This window comes from Cyrtonyx montezumae, unplaced genomic scaffold (genome assembly GCF_038088225.1).
Source record: "Cyrtonyx montezumae isolate F1298 unplaced genomic scaffold, pur_monq_1.0 scaffold_8, whole genome shotgun sequence".
NCBI lineage: Eukaryota > Metazoa > Chordata > Aves > Galliformes > Odontophoridae > Cyrtonyx > Cyrtonyx montezumae.
This window is the reverse complement of record NW_027072089.1, coordinates 38,063,514-38,086,321: the sequence shown is the minus strand read 5'-3', so window position 1 is coordinate 38,086,321 and position 22,808 is coordinate 38,063,514. Positions and strand designations below refer to the sequence as shown.

The window sequence follows — 22,808 nt, the reverse complement described above, 5'->3', positions numbered from 1 at the left end:
CTTCATGGCCATTTCATCAGCAAATGTTAGAAAGAAATTCTCAACTGGCAATGTCACTTTTATCTGATTAGAACAATTACAAATCCAAGGCATGTTTTTAATTCTTGATTTGATTAGCTGAGAAACCATTATCTCCAAAACAAAAACCTTTCAGCTTGAAAGTTTGCTGTCTTCTTTTCTAGTCACTAAAATGTAAGAAAAGTAAGATTGTAATAGAATTATTTTCAGTACTGCCACTCTTTCATCAGTCTGTCTGCAGCTTAGCAGTTCTTTCTATCAGTTGTCCCTGTTGATCTGTTTACTACTACCAATAGAGTGTTATCACTAATAAAGATATATTTTTTTAACATTTTCACATGTGAATATTTGTATAAGCATAAATCAATGAGTTGTATTACTTTTGATTAGTAGCATCCAAACTCCCCTATTCCACTGAAAGAAAATGCATGAAGGAATGTCTTGGCTAAATGATGACTTTTTTGTTAACCTGAAACACAGGAAAGAGTTGAGAACTAACTTGTTACTCAGAGTAGGCTCAGGGAGTATAGCAGAAGTATGCAGATCTGGAAAGGTGGTAGCACTAGAATAGATTAGATTGAAAGGAAAGCAGAAAGGTTGAAAAGAAATAGTTTTGGCATACACTAGTGTTGAAAGAGAAGACAAAGAAAGGGCTGGTTCACTACATACTGAAAATTGGTAGATAGTGTAAAGACAGTCAAAGTATTTAATGATCTTTTGGATCAGAATTTACTCAAAATGTAAATTGTACATTTTGTACATTGTACATTGTACATGTAAAATGTTGTAATCAGACAACTGTTACCATTTGTGACAGTCTTGAATAAAATTGCAATGGATTAGAGATCAAACGGAACAAGTTACACATTAATGAGAAGAGTTCTAAATGACCGTAATCTTTATAATTCAAGCTAGAAATAAAAAAATATTTTAGGAATAAGAACACGTTTTTTAACTGTGTCCTATTTACATTAGACTAAAGCTGCAAAGGATTGAAATTATATTCAAAATCAATTTGCTGAGTACAGAAATTTTCTAGATCAAATAAAGAAATGTTAAAATAGACATGATAGATTCTGTATGGTTTAGAACATACAATAAAAACAGCTTCTGGGATAAATCCTGTCTATATAGTGTTGACTTCATTTCATTTCTAATTTTTCAGTTGTATGTAGCTTGAAAGTAAATCTTGCTTTTTGTATTGTGTGTATTAACACCCACATGACAATTCTTAAGTACCGTTAGCAGTCATAGTGAAAGAGTAATTCTGTATTTGATATATGAATTGTTGCCTTCATTCAGCTTTGGGATTATTTTTTCATTATGGGTTTTATGACTGTACTCTCACAAGCAGCTTGTTCCTTCAGTGATATTATTCAGATATTTAGTTTGTTTCTTCTAAACTTTTAAAATAATGCACCATTGTGATATATATTATTAAATGTAATTATAATAATGTGAAATTTATGCAGCTACATCTCACACAGTGGCAATAAATAACAGTGTAAACACACAATTCTACTCACTGTACAATATCCATTTTTCTTGCAGGTTGGCATATGTATTTCATGTATTGTAAATTGTAGCTTTTTGTTCTACTCATGACATTTTTGTCATGGACCATTACATTATACCTTCACTGAATAATTTCTGTATTTTAACTAAAATGCAGTAGTAAACAAGTGTATGTCATGTGTTGTTTTTTTTTTTCTTTCAGCAAAATTAAAGTCCAAAGTTGTTAATAACTTCAATGCAATAGAAAATGTGTTCTAAAAAAAATTATTTAATTTATTCCAGTAACTTGTTTTCAGTGTCATAAGGATGATTCCTTCTTTAATAGTACATTTTAATGTTGATCTATTGATATCTTGAAAAGGTGAAATGCTGTTTACATTTATCAATTTATGAAATCTTGTTGTCATTTGGACAACAAGAACTATTGATATTAAGAAAAAAATCTATACTTTCATGTACACAATCTCTTTTACAGCAGAAATGTAATTAAGTAGTGAGATGCTGTTCTGAAATCTGTGGAGACAGATGCACTTTCAATGAAAGATTTTAAAAATGTTTCTTGAACTTTATAGATCATGTGACAATTCTCACTCATGTACAAATATGTCATTTTAAATGGATTAGAAAATTGTTTTGCTTTTTTTCTCCTTTGTTTTCTGTTGGAAAAAGTGGTTTTAAAAGACCACATTTATCTTAATACTATGCGGTGAAATCCAATAAAAGTTCATAGTATTTTCATGGGTAAGCCTGAAATTCACACTAAGGCAAAACTTATCTTTAAATTTTATTGTTTTATCTTCAGTGATGGTCACAGTTGTTGATAATTCCAAGGTACTGATAATTCTCAAGATGATGAGGATAATTCTTTTGATTTTTAACTATTCAAAATTCTTCCTATCTGAGGATTATAAGATGATATCCAAAAAGGAAAAAAAATACACCATCGATTTCTAATGTTATTAAAAATTCCACTATAATTAAAAATTACTGCTGTCAAAACTGAAATGGTCTGCAAATGTAGTTAAGTTTTTAAAAGGCTTCTTTAAAATAAATAATTTAATTAAAAGTCTGAACTTGAAGATTGTGTGGTTTCCCCCAGATTTCAAGTACTGAATTCTTTTTGGTGCTTCAACATATTCTACCCATTGGTCTGCCTTTCAGTTATAGTCACACAGGTCTGCAGCTCTTGAATGTGACCGTTATTGCTCAGTATTTAAACGTTGCTTTTCAGAAGCTTCTTAAAATGCTTCATAAATTTCCCAATTTTGCATCATATTTCATGATAACATGTGGATTTTTGAATTCTTATGGGATGGAATTGGAGTTTAGTAGGAACAACTGCATTCTTCAGAAGTGAACTGAATTCAGGATTTCTCAAGCTAATGGCTCTGTAGTTTTTTGAGAGAAAGAGGTCCAATCTTTCCTATGCAAAACAATGAACAAGTATTATTGTAAAGGACTTTGTCATTGAAAACCAGCGCAGAGTATAGTTTCATACAAATATGAATTTAGTTAATATAGTAAGTGCATAGTACACTGGATCTTACTGTGAGTAAAGGAATGATTAGAAGCATTTTACACAATATTTTAAAACTAAAAATGTGAAATTAGTTTTGCAGTTTCAAGTGAAATTTAAAATGATTATTTAAGAAGATGAATTGTGAACTTCCAGCAAAAAGTGAACACTGAAAATTTTCCTATGTGATCTTACAGTCACATAGGGAAATATTTAATTATATATTTAGCATCAAATTTAGGTAGTTCATTATCACTTGAATCTAGTGTCTCTACAATTCTTTCCTATTGTGTGAAACAAATGATTTGAATAACATAATAGCAAGTGATATTTATCTTTCTTGCAAACAGATTAATAGCTGGTGATGTCAGCCAAATTTTTTCAGAAATATTGCTTTTCTTCCTAAAAGTTCCAAGAGAATATAAGTGTTTAATTCCTTTAGACAGATAAGTGCAGTGTAATGTAGTTCAACAAAGACTAGATGTTGTTATATGTATGAATCTATCTTTTAATCCAATCAAACTTAAGTAAACTGAACCTTGGGATGGTAGTGGGGTGATGGAAGGTATGATAACTGTAAAGACTACAGAAAAATTCTTTAGCTTCTTTACCTCTGGTAATGGCATTTGCCTGTGACACTGGCAACTGAGAAATTCATTCAAGTGTGTCTGCAAGAGCACATTTGGAACTGCATGGTATAAGTATTAACAGTATTTTAAAAATCACAATTTACATTTCTGTAGGGCATTAGATTTTATCAGGAGGATAATTGTCTCGTGTTATATATAGTTGTATAAAATTCCTCATTTCTTCCACTGTTTTACTGTCTATTTACCATATAAAAAAACAAATCAGGAAGTGTGAATGTTATCACTACCAAAGTGAGAAAAAATGCAAATCTTGGCAAACTGTAAACTAAAGAGTAAAAAGGGGCAAGGTCAGAAGCCTGCTGATAGATCTCAATCTCAAGAGTGAGAACAAACCAGATTTAGCTGCAGAATTCAACAAACTGCCTCTCATTCACTTTTAATCAAGTCACATTACTTGGCAAGAGAGACTTAAAGGCATGCAGCCATTTGACTAAATAAATGAGCAACTCAAAAAATGTGAATAAGGACTTTGGGGGGAAGAGGGAAGGAGGAAATTAATGAGTTCCAGCAAGCATGCCATATACAGAGCAAACTGTTAGAATATAAATTCAGTTATCAAGTATTTTTCCTTGTACCACCTACTAGTAGTGGATGTAGAAACTGGAGATAGGAACCAATCTACAGTTGTCTCATTCCAAAGTTAAAGTGGATTTCTAGGAGTTATGGTTAGCATTTCTCTCTACAGAGAAGTCTAAGGAGAGAGGTGCGCCAAGTGGAGCATACGTTTTACTGAAATTTCTATTTGTCTTCTTGAGAGGGGAACAGTTCCTTCTAGTCAGTGGTGCATTACATTGCTGCCCCATAGTAGCTAAAGATTAAATCCTAATGACAGAAGTGAGAAAAAATCAAATGAAAATGCAGCAGGATGGAAAGATTGTGAGATTAATAATCTCCCTTCCCATGAGAAAATGATGTATTGGTCATTGGTGTGATGAAAAATTCTGTCTAGGGACTGAACCAAACATTGTAGGAAGCTTTTTGTCTCCCAGGTGTTTAAATCTCAGAGATGCTGACAAAGCCATCTAGCCAAAAGATGATTAACTGTGGAAACTTATTCATGACATGCATTGCCAAATTTCAGTGTGACTATAAGCAGATCAGAAGCAACTACGAGACGTATGGTGGTTGGTGGACAGAGATCAGAAGCTGTTGTAATGTGCTAGCCAGCCCATGCAGGAAAACATGTGCCATGGCTACCAAAGAGGACAATAGCGTGAACTTGCAAGTAAATAAGGGGTGATGTGGAACTGTTTAGCCTGACGAAATGAATAATGTTTCAACTTGGAAAAGAGCTACACAAGGAGAATGCTGTTTCTTCTTTGTTTCTGTGATGGATTACATGAGAAGTAGTGAATGTGATTCTCATTCAACCAGAAAGAGTCTGTTTAGGTATTAGAAAAACTTTCAGTGTTCAGTGGAGTGGTCCTTGCAAATAGATTGACTCATAAGACACTGAGCTTTATAAACTGCTCAACAGTTTTCGCTACTGAGTTCAGCCATTTGTTTCTATTATTTTGTATCATTACCAGCATTAAAATATTCATTGTCAGTGCTTGTAACTGCATTCAGAAATACTAGGAAAGAGAAATTATAGAAAGCATTTAATTTGGAATTTCATGAAAACTGGAAGTATAAGCCTTACCTTATCAATTGCAATGTCTAAATGTTATTTTGTAATTTAATTATAAGTGCAAAATAAAACTGAAATGGGAGTTATCCACTTTATTTAACTTCCTCAAAAAAATCATGAAGTATGATATCAGGTGTTTTAAAACAGAAGAGCTATGCAAGATCATTTCCTGACAATATATTACCAGTCTGGTTTCTGCTGGAAAAATGATATTCTGTTGCTTATAGAAACATACTCACAGAATGGTTTGAGTTGGAAGAGACCTTTGAAGATCATCCAATTCTAGCCCCCTACCATGGACAAACACACCTCCCATTAGATAAGGTTGCTGAAATCTCCATTCAGTCTAGCCTTGAACATCTCCTGGAATAGGACATTCACAGCTTCTCTAGGCAACGTGTTCCAGTGCCTAAACACCCTCATCGTGAATTTCTTCCTTATGACCAATCTAAATCTATTCTCTTTCTTTTAAACATCTACCCTTTTTGCTGTCATTACACTCCCTGTAAAAACTCTCTTTCCATCTTTCTTATGAGCTCCCATTAAATATTGACAGGCTGTAATAAGGTCTCCCCGAAGCTTCATCTTCTTCAGGCTGAACAATTCTAGTAATAACTGTAGTAACAACTGTGGAGGACAGAGGGACCAAGAGATGCAATTCTGCTACTCAGCTATCTAAGCCCATCCCTATCAAATGCCAGTCTCGTCACCTCAAGCTCTGTGTCAGTGTAGCACTATATGCCATGCTTATTCCTTTTTATATTTGTTTTTTCTTTCATGACTTCATTCCATTGTTAGCTGACATGAATTTCTGTATTTATGACATAACTTTCCAAATGACAAAAACAACAACCTTATTATTTCTGTATGTTGCCTGTTGTTTATCATCCCTGTTTCATAACAAACACCTAGTTTGTTACCTTAGTCTTGTTAATGTGTACTGATCTGATGTACCACATTTACTCTTGTAAACTATATATTAGTTTTGATTAAAACTAAAATTATTCCAGGTCCAGAAACCCTTCTGACTGGATCAATGACATATTTAATAATATTTTATTTTAACAGTATGTATATTCAAGCATTTTTCTTGCCTTCTTGTATGGACAGCTGTAATGTCTTGATTTTCGGAAGAATGATCTAATGTTTTCTTCACTGTGCTCTTATTTCAAGACCTTACTCTTTTCATTGCCTTAACCTGATTCTTTTGACAAGTGTATGTATATTGAAGTTTCAAGTTGTTGGCATTTTGAGGTCATAATGAGTTCAGGATGTAACAGATTCTTTTACACTTTGTCATCTACTAAACCAGTCATTATGATCTGTTAATCCTACAACATTCTGAAGTTTAAATGGTATTTTGTGGTCTCTGTCAAAGTGAATATAATGAAAATATAATCTGGAGGTGCCCACAAGGAATGTATTTAATGATTTTGTGACTAGTTGTTTTGCTTCACCTTTTAATTTTTTTTTACTTTTCATGTGACTGATAATTCAATGATTGTATTGCAACGCAGTCAGTATTATAAGTGACTAATTATCTATACATAATAGTAATAAGTGGATAAAAATAACTTTAGTTATCCAGTTGTATTTCACCATCAAAATAATGCTACCCATATCTCCTTCTGGGTCATTTATTTTAATATGGTTTTAGTTTTAAATTGTTCAAAATGCTTCTAGTAAATATTCAGTAAGGATACTTTTTTTTTTTTTTTTTTGCTTTCTGGTGGAACCATAATAGCCTCTTCCAGCCTTGGTTTTTGATTATTAATGATGTCTCTTTAACGATACGCTGCAGTGGTATAGTTCGATGCATCAATGAACCTGTCTTTATGTGGATGTGCATTAAACAGATGTGATAAAATGCATGTTTTGAATCATTGTTAAGATGGCCATTTTTCCTTTGATAGTGTTCTTGTATACCATAAATTCATGATATGCTTAACGTACTCCAGTTTTTTAATATGTTATTATAGTACCTAACTCTTTTATGCATCACTGTAAGACCTTTATTAGGAATGATTTATAGTTAACTGGTCTGTATGGTATTTTTGTTTTGATTTGGTTTGTTGGTTGGTTTGTTGGATGATTTTTTGGAGGGGCATTCCTGAGTCTTATTAATCATGCTGTGTGTAGCAGTATTTATCAAATATCTGCATGTAGCAGCAGCTCACCAAATATACAAGTTTTTTGTTTATTTTATACCACTGGCTAATTCAGGGATATTCAGTACAAGAATTTAACAAAGAATCTTGTACAACTACAGAGCTACTTTCCAGATGAGACCTCAAGACCATCTGAGGTCTTTTCTTCCGCTACTTATATATAGAATTCAAAGTCAACTTTCAGTTTCCGTATGGAAAAGTAATCCATAAGTATTTACATGCTAATATTGACCAAGAACAAAAATCCATCAGATATTGTGTATAATGGTAGAAAAAATTTAGTTGCATTTCCCTTCATTTTTTTTATCTGACTGCTATTTCAGGACTTTGTCAGTCTGTTCATAAGGGGGTTCCTGAATCATGCTTACTGTCTCTTAATTGACAGTTTACTCTTTCTTTCTCTTCCATTAACACTGGATTATCACAGAACGGATTCATGTTTTTTCCAAAGTGCTCCAATTCTTAATGATCTAGCTGCCTGTTTGCAATCACTTAACATTCTACTGGCATGCACTTTCTTGTTGTTTTAATGCTTGAGAAAGTTATTACATTTTAATGAGCCATTAATTAATGCAAATCCACTTTCATTAAATGCAAAAAATTTGGAATGAAAGCTGCAAAGCCTAAATTGATTGGGGAAATCCATATATATATGGCCGGCATGATTTAAAATAATATAAATTTTTAATGGAAAATTTCTGATGAATGTAGAGACCTACAAAGTTATATGGCTTCTGCTGATTGCGAGGAAAAGATAGACCAAATCATATGTGAAAGTATGGGAAAATCTTATTTACCATCTAAGTCAATGAAATACTGAGCAGGAGCTGGTTCATCCTCATTCTAGTTGTACAGCACTCTTAGTGGTTTCTGTATGTACTGAAAATTGTCTCAGTCAGTCGCTCTGTCCTGATGATAAACACCTATTACATTATTGCTTCTTCCAGTGGCCTGTTTATGGGACCTAAGACCTACGCCATCATTGAACATTTTTCCTGCTATCTCAGTAGACATATGAACCCTTCATTTACGCTATAATTTTTCAGGAAATAAGACAAAAGGAAGCATAGGACATAGAAAAAAATAATAAAAAATAATAATAATTTAAATTACTGAGAATTGAGAAATGGAATCTGTATCCTTAACTCTAAAGTTTAGATCATCCTGCCCTTAAGAGTCCTTACAACTGCATGTACTCATTGAAAGGCACATTCCCTCATCATCTCTTGAGGATCATGTGATTACATTGGAATAGCAAATTTCATTAAAATAAATGTGTAAAAAAGGTCAAACCCCCTAATAAATAGCACTTTTTAGATTGTACTTTGAAATTCTCTTATGGGAACTGAAAATAGTTATTGTAATACTATTTGCTTAAAGAAAGTCTAAAATAGTAGCTCTCAGAGGAGGGAATAATTCAGTTCAGTTTCAACTGAATTTTAAAGCTTAAAAACCAGTTTTTGTCAGCTTCATCAGCTGCATTCCAACAGAGGGCAATGGTAATAGAACAAAAAATCAATAGTATGTGGGGGACATTCTACTAACTTTCTCTGAGATGAAGTCAGTTAAAAAGTACAAAATAAAATACAAAATAAAATTATCGTATTCATCTAAAACCAAAGCCCCCTCATCTATTTACCATCCTGAGGAGTGATATCTCCCACATAATTTCTTTGTTTCTTCTGCAGAATAGTTACAGCCATCATTTTAACAGTATCCATATGTGTCAATTCCTAATGGACAAATTATCTGAGTATGGCCATAGTGAATTCTTCTCCTCATCTCACTTCTTATCATCTGTCTTTCCAGTACATTTTACAGCTATGATTTCCTAAAAAGCATTTGCCTATTTGAATTTTTGAAACTTGTCTAGTTATATTTTTTGCATTTTTAACCCAATTAATTATTCTTCGTATCAGTATTATAACTTCTGCTAAAATGTTTTTTCCATTTTTCGTCTCTTATCAACATCACTTGCCTGTTTAACAGTCTGAGGCAGATACCTTGTTTTTAACACTGTCGTCCTCTCCCCAGCTTTAGTTGATTACCAAATCCCAAACTACTTTCTCTGCAGTATTTTTAGAATTTACTTCCTAATCTATATTCCAGAGAGTTGAACTTGATTCGAATTAAGTCCCTAGCACCCATTTTGCTGGTATTTCTTGTTCACCTAAATATGTCTTTCATAACTCTTGTATTCAGAACAGCTCTGTTTTCTTCAGAACAGAATGTTTAGAGACTTTTGTCTCCTCTTGTATCCCTCCTGATTTTTTATTGCTCTAGTTGAACAGATCTTTCTAATGGATGTTCACAGATTGCCTGCCTGTGATATTGTAAAAACTGGATGGCGTTCAGTGGAGGTTCTTAAAGATTCTTACTCTAAACAGATGTCCTACCTTTATCTTAACAATTGAGTGTTATTTTAACACTCAATTGGCAATAAAATTGATTCCTTGATGTTAATAACTTTATTTTTAAGATGTATTTGGCGCATTTACCATAGCTATCAGAACAACTGTGAAAAGTTGGCATAAAAGAGAAGAAAATAAAATACAAGAATGATATATCTATAATGAATGCAGATGGTAAACATTCTAGGTTTGCTCAAGCTTTCAGGACATATTTTTACAATTAAAGAACACTTTTATTATTCTACTAATGTCAGGAATGGGTATGTTCCATGCGTAATTCTCCTTGTATTTGGACTCTTTTTAATCAGATGACTGACAATCTTTAATATTTAGATGAAATCAGTCATCTGTAGTGTAAGTGCAAACTCCTCATGAATCTGCAGTCTCGGATTGGGTTATTAATCGCATTTTATCTAATGTATTTCTTATTGCTCTAAAGATAAAAATTTCTTGAAGAATTATCAAAACTAAATTTGTACACTTCATTCTGCACCTAGGATAGCAGCATATTGTAAGTAAATGTTCCTTCAGAAGACCTTCCAGACCAATTTTCCATCTTTCTCTAAGGAAAAGTGTTTTCTTAAAGCCTTTATTACCTTGGTGGAAGGCAATAAATTGACCTAAATAATTTTGTACTTAAATGCTTCAGTTTCAATTACAGCTTCTGCTCAGAAAGTAGGGGAAGTACGTGGTGTTGTAGAATTCAGAAACTAGTTCAGCATGTATTCTCCTTTCCTATTTTCTGGAAAAGAGGAGTAAGACATGCAATGACTACAGTAATGTCCCTTTATTCATATGATTTTCATCATTATTCTACAGTAGATTTTCTTTTCTTTCTTTCCTCACGCACATAATTTGGAAAGAAGTGTCTCATACATGTCTCTAAATCCTAATATGTTTTTTTTCTTCTACTGACTGAGATATTAATCTATTTTTTCATTCATTTTTATAGATTAAAAAAATCAACAGGAATTTCCCCGTAAACCAGCAGGTAAGAAAAATAAAATTTGGGGTATTTTCCTTTGTAATTCTAATTTCATCTGTATTTAAATGTGTGATGCTTATGCATTATTTTTGGCAAAAAAAAAAATAATCATATTTCTTGGTAGGTTTTCTGTAGAGAGTACCTTGCTGCTTTTTCTTTACATGATTAGTTTGGACTGTTCATGTTAAGTGAAATCATGCTAAATCTTTTCAAATTCTATTAAGTTTAATGCATTTATTCAAACTCACTTCAGATTGCATCTCACTCATTATTAAAAGCAGGGAGGTAATTGCTATGCTTAACAGAATTACCCATTATTAATCAATTTTTGTCTACTATTTTTAAAATGTAAGAAATCTCTTGTCTATATGAAAGCTTAAAAATGGATATAAATGGTAGAGGAACATATCCATAGGAAAATTTGGAACAAGCTGCATTATCTGATTATCTCTAAGTTCACCTTTTGTCAGTATCATGTTACTGGAAGGCATGGCGGTGCCTTGAAAAGGCAGTAGAATTCCCAAACAGAGGTGATTTCTTGCAAAATACTTTGCTAGCAGAATGGCAACTCTTCTCTCAAGCTGAATCTCGAGTGGTTGAATCCTTGAGTCAAAGGGAAACCTTTAGATGGCTTGAGGTTAGGAGGCTAGATTACTGTTCTAATCCTGTAGTTGCTAGAGGTCAAATGAAAATGGAAATCACTTCTCCTCATTAGGATCAACACATATTTAAGAAAACCATTCAAACAAAGCACAAACAAAATATTTCAGTCTAACGATGAGTAGACTGTAAAGTGATCAAAGGTTCATTTGGATCTTAATTCCAAACCACAATAATGCCTTTGAGTTGTGAAACAACATATCAGCAGATGAAAATGGTACTGTTTTGTAGTGGGCTACTTATCTCAGAGTACCAGTCTAGTGAATTAGATGAAATAATTAGGTTTCCATGTGTTGTGTTTCATAAATGTTATGTAACAGAGATGTCTTTTAAGGAATGGGATAGTGGGAAACAGAGAAATTAGATTAATCAGGATGAATAAATTGTCTCCATGTAGGCAAAGAGAAATATGTTCAGCACTGAGCTGCAGAGTTGACTTCAAGATGTATTTGAAGAGTGGAAGTACTTTCACCTCACATGTCAGGAAATCAAGATTATATCTGAGTTACATGTCTCTGGTGCAATTTCATTAATACGGAATTTTACTAAGTGTTACAGCAAAAGGGAGTATTAGTTTATTTGCTTCAGAAGTTTATTTATTAGTTTATTTATCTTCTTCAGAAGGTCCACAAATCACAATAAAATAACAAGTATTTATATGCATTGTATAAATTAAATTAGAACAAATTAATAAACAGGTAGGACAATTTTTATTTGCACGTTGTTTTAATTCTTTGTACTACAATTCCATAGACTTTTAGATATGTTTGTTTCACTGTTGCTTCCTGATGTTACCAAGAAGTTGTTTGCAACATTTAGCCATCAAAGTTAATTCTATTAAGCATTTTCAGAACAGTCTATGCAATATCATCTGCTGATAGTAGCAAAGAAGTGTTACCGTCTCAAAGGAATGACAAAATGCCTATTAAATTAAAAAAAGCAAGCACTTAACATTTCACTATTACAATTTATTCTGAATTTGTGTCTGTGCTTTTATTAATATCTAAAAAAATAAAAAAGAAGGAGAGTAGAATTATAAATAATAACTATGATGCCCCACCAGGCTATTATCAATTCAGAGTTATTTGCTGGTTTTGATCTCTTGACATACAGAGCATTTTATTTCTCTTCATTAGAATTCCAGTGGAAAGCACAACTAACTTTATTGGCTTGAGTAGCTTTCTATCTGCTGGTGTGGCCTACAATTAATGTGATCTCTCATCACCATCAATCACTATCTTTGGAAAGAATTACTGTGAACCATTTCAAGGAAGTCAGCCAAAATGTCAAACTGAAAAGTGGGAGGCAGATCAGGAGATAAGGTCTCACTGTCCGTCAAATACTGGAAAAGGAAAACATTTATTGATCCCTGGATATCTTGAAATTTTAGGGATTATTTACTTCAAAACAGACTCCTATTAGGGTTTATCTTATGTAATTTCATATTGTTTTTAAATTGTAGTTGAAGGTAGATTAACTCAAATTCGAAGTAATGTCTGAGAAGTCACAAGAAGTACACAGATAAACAGTTAATTTCTGTCTTCTAATATTCAGCAGACATAAAAAATATGTGCAGGGAAGCAATAGGACTTTTTATTTGATAAATTATCATATTTTTGCTAGAATTATCATCTTGAATATCTTTATCATCTTAGCATTTATTTTGTTAAAAACAATTGTTGAATAGCTTTTAACTTATTTTTCCAAGCCCATAATGGACTTGAACTTTGAAACTGGTCTGATTTGGATTTTACTTTCAGGTTATTTCTTCAAATGTATTTTATCTAAGCTAATTACTGCAAGCATATTATTTTTGTACCTTCCTTAGTAGGAAAGCAGGACCAAGACAAACTATTGGATAAGACATAGGAAAACCAAGGAACTGATTTTCCATTTACTGTCATATGGCTGCATTCACAAATGCAGTATATAGCCTCTTGCTTCTGTACTACAAAGACAAAAACCAAGCCTGAAGGCTTAAATGTAATCAAAGAATCTGCACAAAATGATTCTATTCTGTTATGTAATAAGTACATGACTTTAGGAAATACTTTCAATTAATATAAATGGCACTGCTTTGTTCTTCTATGTCTCAGATCTTTCTCATTACAACAACAAAAGTTTCAATATGTTTCTCCTTCAAGATCTGAGCATTCACCTAACACAGTATCCAAATATCTGTGGTTTCAGTAGGCTATTTTTCATAGTTAATGTCAATTCTATCTACAATCCAAACATAATGTTTGAACTGCCAACATTAACTAAACAAAAACTACCAGCTTCAAGGGGAAATTAAAATAATTTTAATACAATTACCTTTCATAAAATCATGGGTTTCAAAATTAATCTACTTTTACTCTACATTAAATTAAAAATAATATTATTGCACTTAAATTTACAAACAAGGCAGATATGCGCGTCTTCATGTAACCCTTAATTTTATTTTCTCGAGGTTACCAAATACTGTAGGCATCAAGAGAAAAGCAAAGAGCAGTTTAATCCCATCTAAGAAGACTATTTTATTTTCCAAGGAAGGACAAGTATCCTAATGCTAGGAGTGCATTGGTATTGGTTGTGTGTATGATGATTTTTTCCACACATATAGCTTACCAAAGAATTCCTTCTCATTTCTCATAGAGATTTTAAAAGCAAATTTATATGTTTCTTTTTCTAATTCAGCTCTTAATGTATTTCAGTCCAGACTATTGCCACTGCTTTTCTCAGCCACAAAGACTGTTCTGCTCATTCTCACATGTCCCTCTTGGTCCTGTAACATTAGTTCTGTTAGACTGCTTCAACAGGGACTTCAGGCCATCTCCTGCCTCAGCCCAGTGCATCTAAGTTCTCCCTTGCTAGAAAAGCATCCCACTGTCTCTGCAAGAAAGAAGGCGGTGCCTCCGGAGACACCATTGCAGTCCACTTGAGTCTCAACCCTGATAGAATGCTTTTTATATGGAATAGGGGTTGGAATGACTTGTTGAAGCAGTGTACTTAGAACTTTCTTTTTCCATGCTGTATCTCTATTACAATCAATTAAAAAAATATTACCCTTCATCTTTCATCAAGGTCAACTTAATGAAAAAATAAAAAGATAATGAAGAAGAAAGCCTTTAAGTTGGATATTATTTCTCTTCTACCCACAGACAGGCTGAATAACTTAGACTATCTTTTACTTAGATTCCTATACCTCTCCTTATTGAACGCTGTTTGTAATCCACAACTGTGTTTCATTCAGTCTTAAAATAATGACGTAATTAACTGATGCCCTGTTAAAAAAAAGGAACTGGAGTATAGCTCTGCGTATCACATTCTGTAGCATTCTGTTTTCATGACTCCTGGTGTATTATCTTCACACTGAGATTCACAAGTACAGATGAGTGTATCTTTTTTTTTTTCTTGTTTTAATATAATTTAAGAAATGCAACTACATGTGGCAATGTCATATCAACTATATATCACCTTATATTCTGGCTTAATAGGCTGCTGTTCTGCTGGATTAAAGCAAAACACTTATAACAATCTTTCAAAATTACTTCTAAAAATTATACTCAGAGAGTTTGTTTAATAAAACCTAACTTACAAAAGACGTATAAAGGTGAATGCACACAAATGTCATGATAGCTGATATGCCTGTCACTCAAACCACTGTCCTTTGCTGCAAATGCATTGCATCTTTATTACACTTAGAAAGGAGATTGGCATTGCTTAGGTGGCCTTGTAGAACGACATTGGTTCCAGTGATAACATCTGTATGAAATACACTCCATGTATTTTGCTTATTTTAATAGTATTATAATAACCTTTGAGATGTCTTTGGTAATTTTAAATTGAATGATTCAACAGGATATTCTGCTGGAAGGTGACATTCCCACAAAGAAACCATGTCATTATTCTAGTAGTTCCTTAAAGATGGTGTGTATGCTCCCTCTCTCTAGTGTTTTGGTATTGTTTTTTTCATTATATTCCATAACTTTTGAATTAGTTTTTTTACAATACGTCATTACTGTAATTCCTCAGTCACCATAGTCATCTCTTGATTGCCAGTTGCTGAACTTCTGTGGTACATCTGCTTTAACACCATCTGTTGTCACAGTAAGGATTTGATCAGGTTTATTTTGAAGGGAAATCTCTAGAATGAATCTTCTGTTGTTAAATATTTATAGACACACACAGGGGAAGCTGAGTTCTTGCTGTTAAATTAAGCAGAAGAACATGATATGGTGTAAATTATGCTCTGCTTATTCACCACCTCATATTGTCAGTCATCTATGTCAATTGGCATGGACTATTACTCCATAGCTTAAACCTGTTACAGGCTCATATTGTTTATTAACATCTTATTGGACTTTCTGTAATATAAAAGGGAATACATTTATATTTATGTATTTATTAAAAAGTATAATCTCTTCAGTTGGCAGGAAGTAGTAACAGGGCAGTTTCTCTGTTGTGTTAGATACTTCTGAGACACTTTCTGTTATTCAAACTGTGCTTCCTTTAGCCGGTAAGGAATTTTTCTTTACATAGTAGTTCAAAGTAGATGTTGATCTTCAAGACATAGACAAGCTTTAAGAATACAATGTGCATCATTGTTAGAGAGTTTTCAGATTTAGGAAACCTATATTGACTTTTGAGAGAAAAAGCCAGATGGCTTCCCAAAGATAGTGGATTGCCTGATGAGTTAGACAGTATTCATGCTGTGAGTCCCTTGATGAAGTTATTCAATAGCAGTGCTGGTATCCTGGGGCTGCATCACCTATAGCTCATGAGACAATGGAATTAATTTGGACACCTGCTTGAAATTTAGATGATAGAAAAGAGTGATGAGATCAAGTTCTTATTTAAATCTCAAACTATAACTCATGCTGTGTATCAAATCATTTGTGCATATCCAGCAAATTCAATTTTGCCTCAAGTATAGATTTCATCCTAATTAACTCCTGCTTATTTTTCTCATTTATTTTTTCTTGGTTTTTTTTGTGTTTTTTTTTTAGCGCCAACTCATTAGCTCTCCTTTTTCTTTTTTTTTTTCTCTGCAATATTAATGTCACTCCCTGAGAATACTTTTCAGTAAGGGTAAGTTTACTGACCAAATTTAATGGCTGGATCCACATTAGATCTGAGTTCAGATTTTAGCTAATACAGGAAAGTAAGTGTTATGTTCTCAACTTAAGGCCTACAAAGAGCAAATGAATGAAGGGCATCTAACTGCCTTGTTCTGTTGTAAACAGTTAAAATCTTCTAACATGAACAGATACACCACAACTACAATCTATTATGTAGAATCCTAAATTGTAAAGATAAACAGCTATTGTTTATATACTAATTGTGAAAGAAATAATATTAGATACTGTACATATACTAGTGGCATTTCAATGGCAGATTAACAGAGAGGACTGCAGGGAAATGGTGGGATATCTACACATTAGCCTTTTGGTTTCTTGAGATTGGAGAATGATTCAGGAGGCTGAATGTTTGCAGAGCCTGGTCCAGTCTGACCTTGAATGTCTCCAAGGATGGGGCATCCACCTCCTCCCTGGGGTACTGTTCCAGTACTTCACCACTCTTACTGTAAGAAAACCTCTTCCTTATATCCAATCCAAATCTCCCTTCTTTTAGTTTGAAATTATTTCTCTTTGTCCTATCACATCAGACCTTGCTAAAGAATCTGTTCCATTCTTTCTTTGAGCTCCACTTTACATACTTAAAGGCTGCTCTCTGATCACCTCAGAGCCTTCTCTTCCACAGGCTGAAGACCCCCAGCTCTCTCATCCTACTCTTGTAGGAGTGGTGTTCTGTCCCTTGGATCATTTGTGTGGCCCCCCTGTGGATTTGCTCTAACAAGTCCATGTTTTTCCTGTACTGAAGACACCACATCTAAACACAGGTCAGGTCTCAACAGTGCAGAGGGGCAAGATCACCTTCCTTGACCTTCTGGCCACATTTATTTTGATACAGTCCAGGATATGGTTGGTTTTCTGGACTGTAAGGGGGCATTGTTGGATCGTGTCCAGCTTACCATCCACCAGTATCCCTAAGTCATTTTTGGTAGGGCTGTGCTTCATTCCTAAATCCCCCAGCTTGGACTGATAAGTGGGGGCTGCCTTGACTCAGGTTCAAGACCTTGCACTTGGATTTGTTGAAACTCATGAGGTTCACCTAGCCCCACTGCTTGAGCCTCTCTAGGTTGTTCTGGATGACATTCCATCCCTTGGATGTGTTGACTGCACCCCACAGCTTGACATCACCCACAGACTTGTTGAGTATGCACGACTGATCCCACTATTGATGTAATTGATGAAGGTGTTAAAGAGTACTGGTCCAAATACTGACCTCTGAGGGATACCACTCGTCACTGATCTCCATTCAAACTTTGAGCCATTGACCATTACTCATTATGATCTTATATCCAGTTTTTCATCCATCAAACAGTCAATCCATCATATCCACATCTTCCAAATATGGAGAAAAGGATGTTATGGGGAACCATGCCAAAGGCCTCACTGTAGTCTGGATAGATTACATCATTGACTCTTCTCTTGTTCACTGATGCAGTTATGCCATCATAAAAAGTAAATATATTGGTCAGGCATGACTTGATCTTTGTGAAGCCATGTTGGTTATCTCTTATCACCTACCTCTCTTCCATGTGCCTTAGAGAAGCTTACAAGAGGATCTACTCTTATGTTCTTCTCTGGCACTGAGGTGAGACTGACAGGTAAGTAGTTCCCTGAAATATCTTTTCTACTCTTCTTAAAATGGGTGCTACATTGCCTTTTTTCCAGTCACCAAGAACTTCACCTGACCACTATGTCTTTTCATATAGTCATAGAATCACAGAATCACCAAGGTTGGAAAAGACCTACAAGACCATCCAGTCCAACCATCCGCCTATCAATAGTTCTCTCTAAACCATGTTCCTCAACACAATGTCAAAAATGTTCCTTGAACATCTCCAGGGTTGGTGACACCATCACCTCCCTGGGCAGTCCATTCCAGTGCCTGACCACTCTTTTGGAAAAGTAGTATTTCCTTACATCCAGCCTGAATCTCCCCTGGTGTAACTTGAGGCTATTCCTTCTAGTCCCATCACTAGTTGCATGAGAGAAGAAGCTGACCCCCAGCTCACTACAGGTAATTATAGAGTGATATAACAGCTCTCCTGAGCCTCCTCTTCTCCAGACTGAACAACCCCAGCTCCCTCAGGTGCTCCTTATAAGGCCTGTGCTGAGGATACAGTTGACCTTCCACTGCTTGTGCATTTTCTTCTTGCTTTCTAGTTTGACCAGCAGGGCTCAGTTCAGCCATGCCACTCACTTGCCTTCATTTCCTGCTTTCCTATACTTGGAAACCAAGAGCTCTTATGTCCTAAGAAAAGCTTTCTTAAAGATCTGCCAGCTCTTCTCTGCTTTCTTGTCCTTGTGAGGTTCCCAAGGGATTTTGTTGACTAACTAGCTGAAGAACTAGAATTGGCTTCCCTAAAATCCTAAAATTAAATTTCTTGATTTTACTCTGCCTGTCCTTTATCCCTCAAGAGTGTCAGTTCCACTACTGAATGATCACTACAGCCTAGGCAGCTTCCCAACCTGATGTCAACAAATCAGTTCTCTGGCACAGGTCCAGCATTGCATCCCCCCTGGTGGGACCATATAATATCTGGCTCAATAATTATTCTGAATATGTTATAGGAGTCTCCTTGATTGCCTGCAACTCACTGTTCTACTTTTCCAAAAGATGTCAAAATGGTTGAAGTCCCTCAACAGGATATGAGCTTGCAATCATTATGACTCCTGTAGCTAGAGGAAGAAGGCTTCATCAACAGGCTCAGCTTGATAGGTGGCCTGTAGTAGACCCCAGCCACAAGGATCCCTTTGTTGCCTTGGTCTCTAACTCTCATCTGTAGGCTTTCAGGGACAGATCTTCACACCCTATTCCTTCCTTGATCTGGAGGGCAATGCCTCCTTCCCTCCTTCCTCATGTATCCCTTATGAACAGCTTTTAGCCATCAGTAGCCACATTCCAGTTGTGGGAATCACCCCAGTGTGTATTGTTGGTGACAGTAACAGCATGGTTTTCCAGTAGCACAGTTGCTTCCAACTCTTTCTGTAGGTCCTCTGGAAACTGGCTGATGCAATCAGCAAGTTGCTTTCCATCATATTTTAGAAGTCATGGCTGACAGGCAAAGTCCCTTGTAACTGTAATAAGGAAAACGTCACATCCACTTTTAAGAAGGGGAGAAAGGCAGACCTTGGAAACCACAGGCTGGTAAACCTCACATCTGTGCCTGGGAATATCATAGAGCAGATGCTCTTGGAAGTTGTGCTAAGGTATCTGTGAAGTAAGGAAGTGATCCAAAACACCCACCCATCAGTGTGCACACTTGCATTGTGGAAGGCCAACTGTATCCTGGAGTGCATCAAAAGAGTGATGGCCAGCAGGGAGAGTCAGGTTATTATCCTTCTCAACTCTGCTCTTGCAAGGCCACACCTGGAGTGTGTACTGTGTCCAAGCCTGGAGCCCCAGTACAAGAAAGACGCAGAACTGTTGAAGCAGGTCCAGAAGAGAGAGCGACGAAGAGGATCACCTCTCCTATGAAGAAGGGTGGAGGGAGTTGGGCTTCTTCAGCTTGAAGAAGAGAAGGGGAGACCTTCTTGCTGCCTTCCAGTACTTGAACAGAACTTAGAAGCAGGAGGAAGACTGACTTTTTATGTGGTCCAATAGTAATATGTGAATGGGGAGTGACTCTAAATTAAAAGAGAGGAGATTTAGGTTAGGTGTTGGGAAGAAATTCTTTCCTCAAAGGTGATGAGGCACTTGAACAAGTTGCCCAGAGAAGCTGTGGATGCCCCATCCCTGGAAGTATTCAAGGCCAGGTTGGATGTGGCACTGAGTAGTATCATCTAGTGGGTGGCAACTCTGCCCATAGTGGATGGCTGAAACGAGGTGATCTTCAAGGATCTTTCCAACAGAAGCTATTCTATAAATTTATGATCTGTAAAATCCAAACTAGGTGGGATATAGAGCTGCCTCAGGCTGCTCACAGGGAGAAGCCCGAAAGATTCTTCGAGTATTAGGTGTCTGAGTCAAAGCTTCATTAATGTGTGTTATCAAAAATTAACATGTTCTTTCAAGACTCTTTCTAAGAGATGAATAGGAGTTCCTGCTCTAACTAAATAAATAGATAAATAAATACTTGCCTATACTTTGTAAAATATGCTTATGCTTATTTCTGATGACAACTATAGCTTAAAGTATCTAGCCAAGTAGACAGCTTGATCTACTTCTTTCCATATTAAGGACTTCTTACCAGATCATTTGCCTTGCCTCATATACTGCTTTCAGATGTCGTTTTGACCTCTTTCTGATCTCACAGTTCTTTCATGCCTTTCTGCATAATGTCAGATCTTCAGCAGGATCGGTGTACTTCAGTTAGGTGATGAAAGATACAAGTTTGATGCATTCACTCTTTGAGTGGTATAATTAGTAGGTTGCCATAAAAAGTGCATGCCCTTTCGCTGCTATTTATAGCAAGAATATGATTTTAGAAAAAAAAAAAATTAACAAACTAGTTCCTGACTGTACAGTTCTAGGACTCTTCTAAATCAGACATTCCCCTAGCAGTTTTAGGTAGAGGAATTGTTTCTTCCTTGTTTGTCATAAAGCTTTAACATTGATTAATTTTTGCAGTTAAGTTACACTTAGAAGCGTAATAGTGTACATAGGGCAGCAAACACAGATACAGTGAGAGAAATAATTGCATTGACAAAAGATATATAACACCTTTTCTTTAAAGTTATAGTTAGAAATACGAGGTATGGGAAAAACAGTTTTCTCTAACACCAACTTAAATCACATATGGACTTAATACCTCTGGTTATCAGATACCAATTTGTTCTGTCTGGCCATTTTGGTACTTTCATTCGAAGATGAAGCTTGAATTGAAAACACTGCAATAATTTATTCAACAGTCTCATTGCTTCAAGTCAATTGAAATTTTCTTAAGAATGACATTCATTTTTGTAGATGAGAATGAAGGTGCTCAGTAAACCAATACAGACATTACTCCTTAGGGAATTGTATCATCTAAATAAATTAACTGGAATCAATGAAGCATATAATTTTAACTGTTGATCTCCCATTGAAGAAGCACATGGGACTCAAAAATCTTAAAGAAGACATCTCTAATTAAAGTGTACAATAAGAGGAGAGGTGAGGTGAATACAGATTAGATTTCATTGTTTTTCATTCACCTATTTTATATCTATACAAATGATCTGTGCTTCCTTTCCTGTCATATCTCACCCTGTGAACGTAAAATCATTTAATCTCCTAACTTCTAAGAATAGTGGATAATAGAATTCAGTGGAGCAAAGATGGTGATTGATCTTTCCCTTTCATTGCAATAATATTCCATGGCACCAGCAATATACAGTTGCCACCTAAATTTTATTTAATAGTTGATGTGTAGAATTGTGAAAAATAATCAACCATTTATGGATAACATGGAAATGAAAAAAGAAGAACCAAGAAGGATTAATCACTGAAGATGTGGCAACTGGTAAGAAAGCTGAATGGAGTGTAAAAAAGTTGTTAATTTGGAATAAAGCATCATGATCAAGAAAATCATGATTTAAGTACACGTTTGTTCTTTTAAACAATCACATTACCTGGTAAGAAGACAATGCTTGATGAGCAATGTATAGCTGTTATGTGTTTAGCATGTAAGAGAAATTTTTAATCCAATTTTAAAATTTTGGGAAACAAAACTTAGTAAGTCTAACTGATTTTTGAAACAGCAAACAGTAATTTAATAGCAGTAAATGTGCTATTCTCAGAAACTAATGACTAAAACATTCTATATTTGTTGAAAATATTTTTTCTTGTTGGAATTTCTCTCAGAGGTGCAGAGTTTAGAACCAAAAAGGTATCTTTTCTTACATAGAAACATAAAGAAAATAGTGCAAGTGTGGAGAGGCAAAAGACCCTGAAGCAGCAGATAGATAATTTTGCATCTGGGAACGTTCAGACAAGTTCCAGACAGGCATCTAGCATCTCTCAAGTTCCTAGCTGATGATTCTGGTGGCATATAGGTAGCTGAATGTCCTGAATGCACTCTATCCAGCTGACATTTCCAGAGTACCTCTGAAGTCCAGCAGGATCAGAATATTGTGATATGCAATTTCTAGCAGCCTTATTTGAAGTATACAGTCAGAAGTTATGCTACTTTTCATGATTTTTTTAATGACTTAATTGTTGTG

At 34.9% G+C, this 22,808-nt stretch overlaps 1 protein-coding gene across 3 annotated transcripts in view; it reads left to right on the top strand.

The window, feature by feature from the left end:
* Positions 1-22,808, top strand: part of SNTG1 (syntrophin gamma 1) — a 318,971-nt gene that overhangs the window by 247,553 nt on the left and 48,610 nt on the right. For all 3 annotated transcript variants that reach the window (XM_065753302.1, XM_065753304.1, XM_065753303.1), the window contains one exon: positions 10,861-10,899. In XM_065753302.1, coding sequence (XP_065609374.1) covers positions 10,861-10,899 — 39 coding nt within the window. The remainder of the gene's footprint in view (positions 1-10,860; positions 10,900-22,808) is intronic.